The 13,881-nt window shown below is 35.7% G+C and overlaps 1 protein-coding gene across 1 annotated transcript; it reads right to left on the bottom strand.

The window, feature by feature from the left end:
• Positions 1-771: 771 nt before the first annotated feature.
• Positions 772-9,898, bottom strand: LOC106058099 (uncharacterized). The gene is made up of 5 exons (XM_056009691.1): positions 9,652-9,898; positions 7,343-7,504; positions 6,414-6,506; positions 2,582-2,808; positions 772-1,379 (listed from the first exon to the last, which is right to left on the bottom strand). The coding sequence occupies exons 1-5, from the start codon at positions 9,896-9,898 to the stop codon at positions 990-992; spliced, it is 1,119 nt and encodes a 372-aa protein (XP_055865666.1). The 3' UTR covers positions 772-989.
• Between the last annotated feature and the right edge of the window lie 3,983 nt (positions 9,899-13,881).

Genomic DNA, 13,881 nt, shown 5'->3' with positions numbered 1-13,881 from the left:
TGGACAAGAGTCAGACAAAGGGTAAAAAGAAGACACAGATAATAAAAGAAATGAAAATTAAAATAAACAACGAAAAAATAATATCACTCTAATTATTAAAAACATGTGTGTATCTAATCTATATCGAAATCAATCAATATGTTTGCGTCTCGATATATAATGGTAATTGAAGATGACTATAGGCTTAGAATCTTTCGAATCGAATCAGATATCATGACTGTCGTCTGCATCGCTTGAGAGTTGATCTTCTGTGACCGTTTTCAATACTTCTTTCCTGCTTATGAACTGATTCGTTGACCACTTTTTTCAAAGCCACAAAGCCGTTTGCCTTTTAATGCACCAGACTTAAAAAATAACGCCTGGACATTATAACCAAAACGTCTTCGAATATATTGATAGTCTAAAAAGTAAAAACCTAAACTTGAAACGTCATGGTAAACGTTGTGAAGGTCAAGGTAAACACTTAGAGCTAATCTAGCAGACGTAGAATAACAGAGCTTTGTTGTATATGATATTTGATTCAAGTTACGCTATTTTATTTTCTAGAATTTTTTTTTTTTAGTTTTTAGGCCTATGCGAGGCCCTCACCGATTGGAGGCCCTTGGCGGCTGCCTAGTTTGCCTATGTTTAATATGCAGTTTTACCACACTCTGGCCGTCTCTGGCTGATGCCTCACCCTGGCCATGGATAAAAGCCTTTCCTTAGTCAAGAGGTCCATAATAGGGAACCGGACATACATATATGTCTATTTATAGAAAAGGATTTAAGATATTCACGTGTGTTGTGTATGATATGTAACTGCATGTATTTATTATCATTACATAATATCTACATTACATATCATCTCTGTTTAATAATAATCTAATTACATATATTATTAAATACAATATTCAAATCTTTTTATTACATAAAGAATCTTCATTGAATATACGTTTCCTGAATAAATATGGGCATACAGTATGAAAAGTTTATTTATAAGTGTTTGTTTATTATTGATCATTAGTATCTGTTAAGTCGCTCACACCATCTTCAGTTGCTGCCACTGATGTAGCCAGATAGTCTAGACTGCTGTACTCCACAGCTTCATAAGTTGGTTTGACTTCTTTTGTTATCTGTGTCTTCTTTTTACCCTTTGTCAGATTCTTGTCCAACTTCTCTGTAACTTTGGGGTTTTCACCTACAATCTGGGGGCCGCTTCTGCTGATTTCTACGCTGACGTAGACCAGCCCCTCAGCACTGACTGTCCGAAAGTCTTCATTAGGATTAACGTTTTGCTTGTCCAGTTCTAGGTTTGGGATTTCATCGTCATTTGAAGGCATGGCTGTTTCTTTTCTGTGGTCTTTAAGTTCTTGGCCTTGTTCTGAAGTGTCGTCTAGTGTCTGGAAATTAAATTGATGCAAATTATAATATTTTATTTAGGTACAATGTGGCATAAGATTTTGCAGCAATGACCCTTATATTTGATGAGACAGCTAATCAATACTATACGATGTTATGTGGGGATAGAAATAATATTTAACAGAAGGATTTAAAAGGACAAGCTTTATTTATCTCATCTCTGCTTGTGGTCTCGTCTGGAGCAAAGTCCACCAACCAGCTTTCTCCGTGCGTCTTAGTTCTGGGCTAGTCTCTCCAACTGTTCATACGCCCTGCTCATCTGGTTGACATTTGCTTCCGAATCGTGGCGCGATTCAGAATTTCTGGTCTTAAAGGTGTTTCTCCAGGTCTCTGCTCCATAAAGTAGGGCTATCAGGCTTTGTTAATTTTTGTTCTTTATTTTATAACAAACTTTTTCTGTCATTGGTAAGCATGCTAGGTACAAGTACTGCCCCTTTCATTTCTTCTTTTTTTTAAAATACTTTTAAGCAAGGAAACTGATTGTCGTATTATAAACATTTTTGTAAACTAAATTTATAATTTCTCTTTACAAAAGTAAATTTTATGATTTATAATATTTTTTTTTTACTTTTTTAAAAATTCTGTCACGAATGCCTTACACAAAGAAAAACATTTGGTAAATGAAACACACACACACTGGCACACCAACATTTTTATCAATTTTTATTTGTTTTGACGCAAAAGGCAGTTAAACTACAAATGCTCACCAAGTACAGCTAAAAATAACAATGGAACACACAAAGACTCGGAAAGACACAAAGATAAAGGCACATTCCTCATTCCATATGCTGGGACAAATTAGTACAAATACTTCTTCTTCCCTAGTGCTATTAGAGCATGGAATGGGTTGCCTGAGCCAGCCAGGAAAACCAGTGACTTGGCTGAGTTTAAGTCATTGGTTAATATGGATGACTAGGACGTAACATCTTTTTTTTTTTTTTGGGGGGGGGGGGGGGGTAACGTCTGTATTTTATAAGATAAGAAGAGAATAATGATTTATATATTCTCGCTTTCTTTCTCTCCTTCTCTCCCCCATCTTTTCCTCTGCCCACTCCATTGCCTTCCCAAACATCCACAGCTCATACTTTTGAAACATCATTCTTATACAAAATGTATACAAAAATAAAATTCATGAAAGGCATGTCGAAAACAACATCACTAACAGTATCAACCGAGTTCTTACATTCGCATAGACGTTGGCATCTTCCTTCTCATTGTCCCACGTGACCAGCGTTTTCCCAAGAGGCAAAGTCTGAGCTTGATGATCTCCAGTCGCCATGGAAACATCATTAAACTCCACCGATGAGCCAGACTTTCGTGCCGGTTTTAAAACTTTGGCGCCCTGTTGAGCTTTGTGCTCCAGGACATTGTTGTAAATATTTTCAGCAGCTTCAGTTGAATACAGCGACACTGGAGAGGGGAGGGGGGGGGGAGAGAAAATATTTTGTTGGTAAAATAATACAACTTCGAATAAGTAACAGGAAAAACATAAACAAAGGTTATGTTAAATACAGTTTTATCAATTAACAAGACTTAGTCACGCGATTAAATTTGTAATAGATCTAGAGTAATATTTTTTTTAAAGCATTTATTTAAAAAAAAAAAGGATGGGATGACCAGAATTTGAACTCATGGCTCAAGCCTTCTCAGGCCCACACGTGAACCACTCTGCTAGTGGATAGCCTATGATTATGGAAGATTGTTCAGTTATCTATTATTTCTATAGTCTTGTTTTATTTTTCATGTTGAGTTCACTAAGACTCAGACGACGATCTATAAGTTGGACTAATTCAGCGTATACCACAACATATGCCAAGTACAATCTTTCCCTAGTCCGAAGTTTCTAAGAAACTGGTCGTGCGGTTTGCGCGCTGGACTGTCGAGGGTTCAAACCCTGCCCGCTCCCATCCCCCGTCGTCCTGCAGGAGGTTTGGACTAGGAAGTAAACTATCTTCAACTCTGAAAGAACATCCGAAACATGTAAAACATTTTACAAACAAACATTTTTACAACTAATTAATTATCGATAGGTAATTTACTGTTGTTTTTTTTTTTAAATTCTTTTTAGGTAAAAAAGTAATAATTGTGCACAATTTTAGCTTGGGTGCGGGATTTAAATTGGGTGTGGAACAAAATTACGTGTGCAAACTTTTGACCAGACAGATTGGGTGAGTTAATATGAGCTTTTGTAAAATGAAAAGTATAGATATATATATTATCTAACAAGAAAACTGCGGTTAACCTACAATTTTATAGAATGAAATTATGATATACCTAAATCATTGTCAGATGTCACCGCGTCGGTTTTTGTGTCTTTGATTTATGTAGGGGATTCAATGTGATTTGGTCAGGATAATTATCATTGGACTCGACTTAAAGAAATATAACTGTAAATGACTTTAAAAGTTCTTGTCTTGGAGACATACATATTTATTAGGATATGAATAAATCGCATCTCCACATTATTAAAATATCCTCAAGATGAATCTTAGAATCAATTAGCACCATCAAAGAACAAAAAATGTGTTTTAATTATAAGTACTGACTCACTTTAGTTCTATAACTTAACTTAAGACTTTGGCTAATAAAACATGACTAAAATACACTGACAAGTCTAAGTTCACTGTCGGCTAGAGTACTGACTGGCTGTTAACTCCTTTCCCTAGTGACTACTGACTAAATAACCTAAGTGCAGGGTTCAGATTAGTTCACTTCAGTATATGACTGCTATGAATAATAATGTCACGTAGCATAAAGCAGCTGGTGCACTATGTTTATTTTTAGATTTCTGCTACCATTTCCAAAGCAACGTCAAGGTTGATCGTCGACGGGTTGTTGCTAAATACAGTTTGAGGGAGATAACAAGTTTTTGTATGGACGGAAAAAGTCAGTTGTAGTTATGAGCCTAAGCGAATTATGAATTAAATTGTACAGTGTGTATATTTTATTCAAGTGATTCATAGTTCAAGAATTAAAGCTTTTCATTAATGATAATAATAATAATAATAATAATAATAATAATAATAATAATAATAATAATGGCCGCCGGAAGCTATGGCGTGTTTTCCTTCTCTCTGACTCAGTGCACTTTTTAGCGAGATCAAGGAAGTATTTGTACTCTAGACTTGACAAATACTGAAGTACTGCTACATGGTTGTAGGTCTGCATATATTTAGAATGTTTTTATGCATTGGGTTTGAAAACTTTCTTAGTTTTAAGATCACTTCTTATCCTAGGCTAGGGACGCCATTTTCGCTGCGTCACTTCCATGATTACTAGACCTAGATCTAAAAAGCTTGTTTACTGAGACAGTAGATCAAAATAAACTAGTTAACGCACGATCATTTTTTTATCTTCATTTTTGAATTTTGAGGAAATAGAACGGACCCATTGCTTCTTCCAGGACAGCGATGAATATGAAATAAATTAGGCGGTAAATATTATTCACAAATGAGTCGAGTGTCTACTGAGGGTAATTCACAACCTCATGACCAAACACAAGAGGTCGGTCTACTCCCTGACTCGCACCCCACACAATTGAGAGGTGCTGTTGGTGGTAGAACAAGAGGAGCCAAAAGGATCAAATGGACGAGAGAAATGAATATAGACGTTATCAAATCGTTCTTCCGTGTAAACATTTGTGATGATAAACCTCTCCCAGGTTATAGGCAAAAACTCTCCCTGGAATTTAACAAATTATACCCTAATCTAAACCTTACAGAGCAGAATGTTGTAGCCAAAATAACAATATACCCCATTGTTATATCAACCGAGGGGATAATAACAACTGACCTCACAGACACCTTCAAGGCCCTTAACATTCCTAGGAATATCTTCGTTGCCTGTCAGAGGGCGGTACTGCTGCAGACCTGCCACATCACCAGAAAATTCCTCAGTGGAAACTGTTAAAGGGACTACGATGAATTTTGTTTCTCTTTAGCGAAACTCGACCCTGGCAGCGCCAGAGAATGACTACTCGTTCATTTCTAACATAATAATAACCTTTATTGTCCTAAGGAAATTGGTCTTACAATTGTTTATTGTCGAAAAATCTTCGTTAATTGAATAAATAGTTCTCATTTGAATCTCCGGAATGGAAACAACAAGACATCTTCTCATCAAGCACTCAAATACAAATGACCGTTACAACTAAATTAATCATTCCTATTGGCATTTGGCTTTGTTGTTTGTTTGCTTTTAATTGTGAAATGTTGTACATGTTTCAGTTTCTCCTTCAGAGATGTAGCTAATCTGCTACCTAGCCCAAACCTCGCGCGGGACGACCGGGAATGACAACAGGCTGGGTTGAACGCGGGACCATCGAGTCAAGCGTGAATAACGCACGAGCAGGAAGCCAGGATGTGACATTGGAAAACAATTTTAAATCTTTAAAAAATATGGAATTGATAATATAGAGTCTGTCTTATATGAATTGTCATATATCAGTTTTAGAACCCTTGCAACATTTGGTGACTAGTAGTCACTTAACTATTCTGTGCAGTTAGCACGGGATTTTGTCTGCTCGGGAGCTGACCACGAGGTGAACAGGACAGTTGATCTTGGACTCTTGTAGAGAGAGGGGTGTTATGGATATCTTTGATAGTAGCGTAATGTATAAGTATTGAAGTTATTATAATTGATTTGTATTCAGGATATATTTCTTGTGGATATGTAATTTCGGATGGCTGAAGGCGCCAATATCTATTGTGAATTATTTCATTTATATTTTATGTAATAAAAACCATGTCTGCTACCAGTGAGTCTATTAATAATTCTGAATGTTGTGGTTGGAGAGTTCAGTATGTTAGTGTCCTCACGCACCTGGAAATCTAGTGCGTGTGAGAGAGTATTTAGTTAAGAAAAACATTATAGTAGTACCAGAAGAGGTATCTACAACACACAGAGACATTCGCGTCATCTGTCCTATAACAAGAACCAGGCCGTGACATGAATACTATTTATTTCTACTCAAGATGCTATAATTTATTTCATGCAATTATTTTAAAACCCCTTACCTTCTGCTCCATTACCAATATAGCTGTTTCTTTGATTGGAATTTTGAGGAGATATTGTCTCCATCCCACAAAAGTATTCTAATTCTTTCTGATCTGATAGGTTTATAAGAAAATAATTTAAAAAAAAAACTTTTTAAAAATGCAAAGCATAAGGGTTTATTAAAAGAAATTTCTATAAATCAAATATGAACATAAAACTAAAATGTTATTTAACCTTAGTTAGGCCAATAATAGAATATGCATCCTCGTTTGGGACCCCTCAACTCAAGAAAACATAAAGAAACTGGAACAGACACAAAATAGAGCAGCGAGACTCATAACAAATGAATATTCACATTTGACTAGAGTAACACCTTTAGTAAAATTAGTAAATTTAGAAAGCCTTCAGGATAGAAGACTCAAAAGTAAAGTAGCAATTATACATAAAACACTGAACCATAATCTTCAAATACAAAAACAAAATTTAATAAAATACTCTGAAAGACACAAAGATAAAGGCACATTCCTCATCCCATATGCTAGGACAAATTTGTACAAATACTCCTTCTTCCCTAGTGCTATTAGAGCATGGAATGGGTTGCCTGAGCTAGCCAGGGAAACCAGTGACTTGGCAGAATTTAGGTCACTGGTTAATATACATGACTGAATGCATGACGCGTGGGACGTAATCATCTTCTTTTTTGAAGTAACGGCTGTATTATGTAAGATAAGATTAGAAGAATACTTAGAATTAGTTAGGATCACTCATGCCATTTAATTGTAATAGCATGGATGGATGATCCTAAACTGTATCGGCTATCTGCTGCCTCTGTTGTTTCAATAAAACACCCATCCTCGGTTCCAGTTGAAACTTGACACAATTTTCTGTTGTACCTAAATAATGAATCAATTTAAAAAAAAAAAACTAAACTAATTCTTGCGATACTTACCAATAAGTTTGTCATTTATCTTATTGTGATTTTTTCTTTTTCTGACCAAGACAGTGATGACCACACAAATGACCAGAATAATCACAACAAGTACAATGGGTATTATATAGATCACAATGTTAGTTTTTGATGCTTGACCATCTGAAAGGTGTCTAACTGCTCCTGAATTAAAACACAGAAAATTAAATTATTGTATAGTAAACAGAAAGATAAACATACACGTATTTTTTTAAACATAGCTAACATTGAGAGTAATTCTATCAATTAGTTTTGATAAGTCATGTTATTAAATTTGTTAAAGATCTAGACTAACAATAATAAATCGGCGCAAAGAAATATTGTGAACAATTGATTTGTTTAGCACAATTTCATGCTTTTAGCTTTCTAAATACACTATGTCGCTATAACTTGTAAAAGTGAGGGGTGTAACATCAGGGCATCTGTGCTAATGTGACCGCGATTGCTTTTTAAATGCATAAAAAATATAAATTCGAGGGCTCAAGATTCGTCCGCAAGTCTCATCAAGGGGACTAATTCAACATATACCAGCATATTTGTCAAAGAAAATTTAGTTCCCTTGTTTGATTCAAGATAAAGTGATTAATTACCAACTATTTAACCAGCTTTCTGGTTTTGTTCATTACAGTAAATATTTGTGGAAAATTTCAGTTCGATCCGAGATCGTGTGTGGGAGAAATATCTGCACAAACCTGTTACGAGACAGACAGACGGAATGAATTGTTATAAGCTTTTAAAAAATAGTCTGTAGGCCTACAACTGTAAACAAAGAACATTTTAAAAGTACAAACACACTGATAATTTTTCTTTTTGGCGCAACTATGAGCTCCTTCTCTCCTAACTGACGGTACCAACGTTGATTTCACCAGAATGTGGTAAATAATTACGGAGAGAAAGGGTTAAATTAAAATATTGTTTTAAAGTAGAGTTCCAGCTATACCCCATAGATCAAGGGTTCTCAACCTGTGGGTCGCGACCCCTTTGGGAGTCGATTTACGATTTGCCAGGGGTCGCCTAAGACGCTCGAAAATATGGATTGTTTTTGTCTTTTCTTCTATTGCTGTGTGTGTTTGAGGGTGGGGGTCGCCTCAAAGTGAGGGATTGTAAAAAGGGATCGTTGAGCTTAAAAGGTTGAGAACCGCTGCCATACATGCTGGTAAGATTGGCAAGCGTTGTGCGACAGTTCTTGACATTTCTTGTAGAGTCAATGAATCTTTGGAATAGTCTCTTTGTTTTCTATTGCATACATTGAAAAAAAAAAGTATTTACACAATTTAAACCGGAGACCTTTGATTTATCGGTACCAACATTAAGTTAGTTCTTTTCAGACCTTTTGATCGACGGGCACGGCCGGTCTTAGGCCACTGCAACATATGCGGCCGCAGAGGGCCCCGCGCTTTCATTGGCCCCCGCGCGAATTCTAGGTGTAAATTATTAAATTAAACGATTTTAACTTATTATTAAAGGGTTTCTTGGAATTCTCATGAAATTCTAAAGTATACGAAAAAGTCATGAAAATCTCCTGAAATTATTAAAATCATCTGAAAACTGATGTGAATCTCCTTAAAACATACAAAATTATCATTTCGGGGTGTCATTAAATGGAAATGCCAATTATACTCGAGATTTAAAAAAAAAGCATTGCCAGCTTTCATTTAGTAAAAATCTGGTAAAAATATATTAATAAGACGAATTTGAACCAAAACAAGAAGTTCAAATATTTTATTTACTTTAATAGTCGCTGGCATACAAATATAAATCTAAATCTATCTCGACCTCTTAAAAAAAAAGACAAAAGCGATATTGCGAGTCGATAGTAAATCTAAAAGGCAGATCTAAATGTTCATCAGCTTTTTGATGGAAAACTACTATCTACTGTAGATGGCTCGTAAAGTTAATTTGACCGTGATTTTGTACTTAGTAAACTATAAATAAATTGCAAAGACGAATTTATTTTCTAATACAAAATCTTAATTCTCACTTATTATCCTTATCACAACCCAGATAGGGCCCCGCGCAATCCGTTTCGCATAGGGCCCCGCAATATCTAGGGCAGATGATGTAAGGGTTATCAGTCTCTGTGGCCCACGGTCAAAGAGGGTATCATGTGGCCAGCACAACGACCAACTGCCTTTACTTTTCCCCAACTTATTTCAGGTACAGCAGGGCGGACTCCGACTCGTTAACACCATAGTTAACCGTGGGGCCACAGAAACAGATGACCTTTACATCATCTGCCCTACAGACCACAAGGTCTGAAAGGGGAAACTTTACTAACTAACAAGACATACCTTTTATTGCTATCCAAGTAACCAAGTGACTGCACTCTGTCACGAACTGATCACTCTTTACGTGCAAATAAAAACTATAGTTTCTGTTGCTGGTTAGTCCAGTGACATTGTAAGATGTCAACTCTTCGTTCTGGTTCGAGACTGTGGCGAGTTTTATGTCGCCTGTTGGATCAGCTTGAAAAATGTCAAATGTATGTCCGGATGTTCCTTCAGTAGGACTAAATGGTAACCAGGTCAGTCTGATCATACCGTCAGCCAGTTCTTCTGATGTTAAGTTAATCGGACACTGTGGTGGACCTTAACAAAAACAAATATAAATATTACATGTTAACATTTTATTAGAAAAGTTGGCAAGGTTAAAATACTACTAAACAAGCCCAGTCGAGGATATGACCTTTGACTTTTTCAACAAAGAGTGAACTAAAGAAACTCATGAATCTCTTTTTACGAGCCTAGTTTTACAGATTTGTTTTTTTTTTTTAATTTAGGCTAGTGTTAGTTGTTTTTGCTTTGTAGTCTTCAATAAAGGAAATGCAATTAAAGATAAAAACATTTCTTGTTTTATGAAGTAACGTCTGTATCTTATAAGATAAGATACGTTTTATTTATAAGCCTCTATTTCTATGAGATGTTCATATGATCCAATAAATTTTGTTGACCACTTATTGTTTTTATGTAATGTTGTTGTTTTTCTTGGGGGGGGGGGGGGAGAGAAAGAAGAGAAGGGGGTATCTGGGAGAATGTTTCCCTACTACCTTTTCAAAAGCAATTTGAAAATAGTTTCCAAGTCTGAATTTGAACATGAATTCTAGAGCCTTCAAGATGAAAGGCCGACAGGCTAGCCTTTGAGCTAAACCAGTTCTGATAAAAGTTGAAAATGTTTTTGTTATCTTTTCTTAGTTTCAAATTTTTAGTAAAAGACCTAACTCTCTACGCAATACTTCTCTCCATTTAACTAGTTCAGTCTCTATGTCAAATTTTATATCTTTTTAATTAGGACTAATTTATAAAATATGTGGTCATATGTATTGAATCATGTGTTGTCATCGACATTGACTAATTGTACAAAGTTTCAACTTGATCCGAGAATGGGAAATGGGAGAAATAACGTGTACAATATTTGTACCAGACAGACAGACAGACAGAGTGAGTTGATAAAAGCATGTATAATACATAAAAGCCAAGGATATTGCTGATTAGTTATCCTTGTTCTGCGATTGACGTAAACAAAAGACAATGACATGATGTATAAATAGCAGTATCAACAGTATCAACACATGATGTATAAATAGCAGTATCAACAGTATCAACACATGATGTATAAATAGCAGTATCAACAGTATCAACACATGATGTATAAATAGCAGTATCAACAGTATCAACACATGATGTATGAATAGCAGTATCAACAGTATCAACACATGATGTATAAATAGCAGTATCAACAGTATCAACACATGATGTATGAATAGCAGTATCAACAGTATCAACACATGATGTATAAATAGCAGTATCAACAGTATCAACACATGATGTATGAATAGCAGTATCAACAGTATCAACACATGATGTATAAATAGCAGTATCAACAGTATCAACACATGATGTATAAATAGCAGTATCAACAGTATCAACACATGATGTGTGAATAGCAGTATCAACAGTATCAACACATGATGTATAAATAGCAGTATCAACAGTATCAACACATGATGTATGAATAGCAGTATCAACAGTATCAACACATGATGTATAAATAGCAGTATGAACAGTATCAACACATGATGTATAAATAGCTGTATCAACAGTATCAACACATGATGTGTGAATAGCAGTATCAACAGTATCAACACATGATGTATAAATAGCAGTATCAACAGTATCAACACATGATGTATAAATAGCAGTATCAACAGTATCAACACATGATGTATGAATAGCAGTATCAACAGTATCAACACATGATGTATAAATAGCAGTATCAACAGTATCAACACATGATGTATAAATAGCAGTATCAACTGTATCAACACATGATGTATAAATAGCAGTATCAACAGTATCAACACATGATGTATAAATAGCAGTATCAACAGTATCAACACATAATGTATAAATAGCAGTATCAACACATGATGTATGATTCTAGAGACATACGTATTCCTTCATAACATGTAATCCTATACTCTTAAGCGAGCAATTCTTGTATGTATGTATGTATGTATGTATGTATATATATTTATATTTATATATATATATAAATTTTATTTCGAAAACGGCTCTAACGATTTTCTTTAAAAGTTCATGGTATGTGCATAATAGTGAGAAAAAAATTCTCAACTCATTGGCCACATCGGGAAAACTCGAGGTCGACCGTTATATCGGTTTGAAAATGCCTCATTATCGAAAAATTAGTTTTGGCTAGAATGTTTTATGAATGAAAATTTTCCATGACGTAAACGGGAAAAACGCTGCTTACGTCACTAGGCTTACCGCAGTACACTAAAATATTTCTTTGCAAACAATAACGAGTTCTAAAGAATCAATAGACCTAATGAAACATTTGCGCACCATCTTAATGTAGATTGATTTATTATAGAACTATGAAAGAAAAGTAATGAAATTAAATGTGCCGATATATGATTAGTTATTGTGTTTTAAGTGCTTAATAAGTTGTTTACACTTTAATTGTGTAGAGCGGTGTAGATACCTTTTACTTTGTTGTTTATTTTGCTGGTGACCTCCAGCTGTCTCGTTCTGAGGTTGCATGCAACCATGTGCTCTCTTCTATGTCAGCTAAGTCAAGTTTGCGCCATAAGCTGGTCTTTTAAGGGTTTCGGTGTTACGTCAACCACTTTTTAGCTCACCAAAAAAAACACTGCCTTTGGCATGCGTTCGTCTAAGATTCGTCTCCCATATAGGATACTGCTCTGTCCAGCGTAACTGTCGGACTTAAAGAATTCCCTCTATACAAAGGCCGCGGATACACATTTGAGACCAAAAGAAAATTTGCTGCCGAGGACAGACGCAGACGCTAAAAGAAAATCTTAATCGAGCATCGCGGACAATGGTTATGCTTGCCCTGGATGTGGCAAGATATGTAGGTCACAGCTGCAATCCTCATTAATTTTCGGACTCTAAGACAAGCCTTATTATTATTATTATTTTGCTGGTGAATTATTACCATGTGTTCATGCTTCAGTGTCTACCTCTCCTGTACCAAAACAAAGGAACTGGTCATAACACAGCTTCTCTACGCCTTACTTGCTCACACTAAACATGATATCCATCTAGCGGTCAACGAGTTTGAGTACACTGCAGCCTCTTTTGATTTAACTATAAACCTCGGTAAAAAGCTTGGAGTTAGGGCCAGGAGAGATCTGAATGGATGGATGTGTAAAAGCAGGCCATAGTACCACAAGGATGGATGGATGGCAAAAGCCGGTATGAACTTCCTATAGTCCGACTGTCAGGCTGGGCAGGGCACGTATCCCGTATGGGTAACGAGCATATTGTTTGGCGTAACAGAGGTGCCCCACGGAAACGTTTCTTTAGAAAACTAATGCCATGATTTAAGTCTAATAAGAAAAAATGCGCCATTTTACTTTGTCACTAAGTGCATGTTTTACCCTATAACGTAGAGAAGTTACATTGCAAAGACTTTCTTCCAAGCCAATAATAGTAAGCCTACAATAGTTTTACGCAAAAGATAGATTGTAAAACTATAAGACGGACGTGAGCTGTAGTTTGTCTAGACTGTAGGAGGACTTAAAAGACTTTAAATTTAATCGACATGTACAATTAGGCCTACAATTAGAACTAACAGAACACTAAAACAACTCTTCAGATTAGTAGTCTTTATCCGATCGTTCATTTTCGTAATTACAAGAATATTCCCAAAATGACTTCGGGTATATAACCTTCCGAAATTATTTAACAGAGCGAGGTTCGGCCACCTGGTACAAAAATATTCTCAAAATGACTTCGGGTATATATCCTTCCTTAACAAATTATTCATCCGAGCGAGGCTCGGTCACCTGATATTTATATCTTATTGGATTAAAACAAACCTGCTAGTTTGAAATAGAGTTTTGAAGACATTTCATTCCGAGCATGAATATAATATCTCCCATAATCAGATGGCGTTACATTGTAGAGTCTGATGTGAATTTCTCCTCGGTTCGAGACCTCCTCAGTGTAAGAAAAGTTAATGTTGTATTTAAATTTGAA

This window comes from Biomphalaria glabrata, chromosome 14, assembly GCF_947242115.1.
Source record: "Biomphalaria glabrata chromosome 14, xgBioGlab47.1, whole genome shotgun sequence".
Lineage (NCBI taxonomy): Eukaryota > Metazoa > Mollusca > Gastropoda > Planorbidae > Biomphalaria > Biomphalaria glabrata.
The sequence above is the reverse complement of the archived record's forward strand: the minus strand, read 5'-3'. Positions and strand labels throughout refer to the sequence as shown.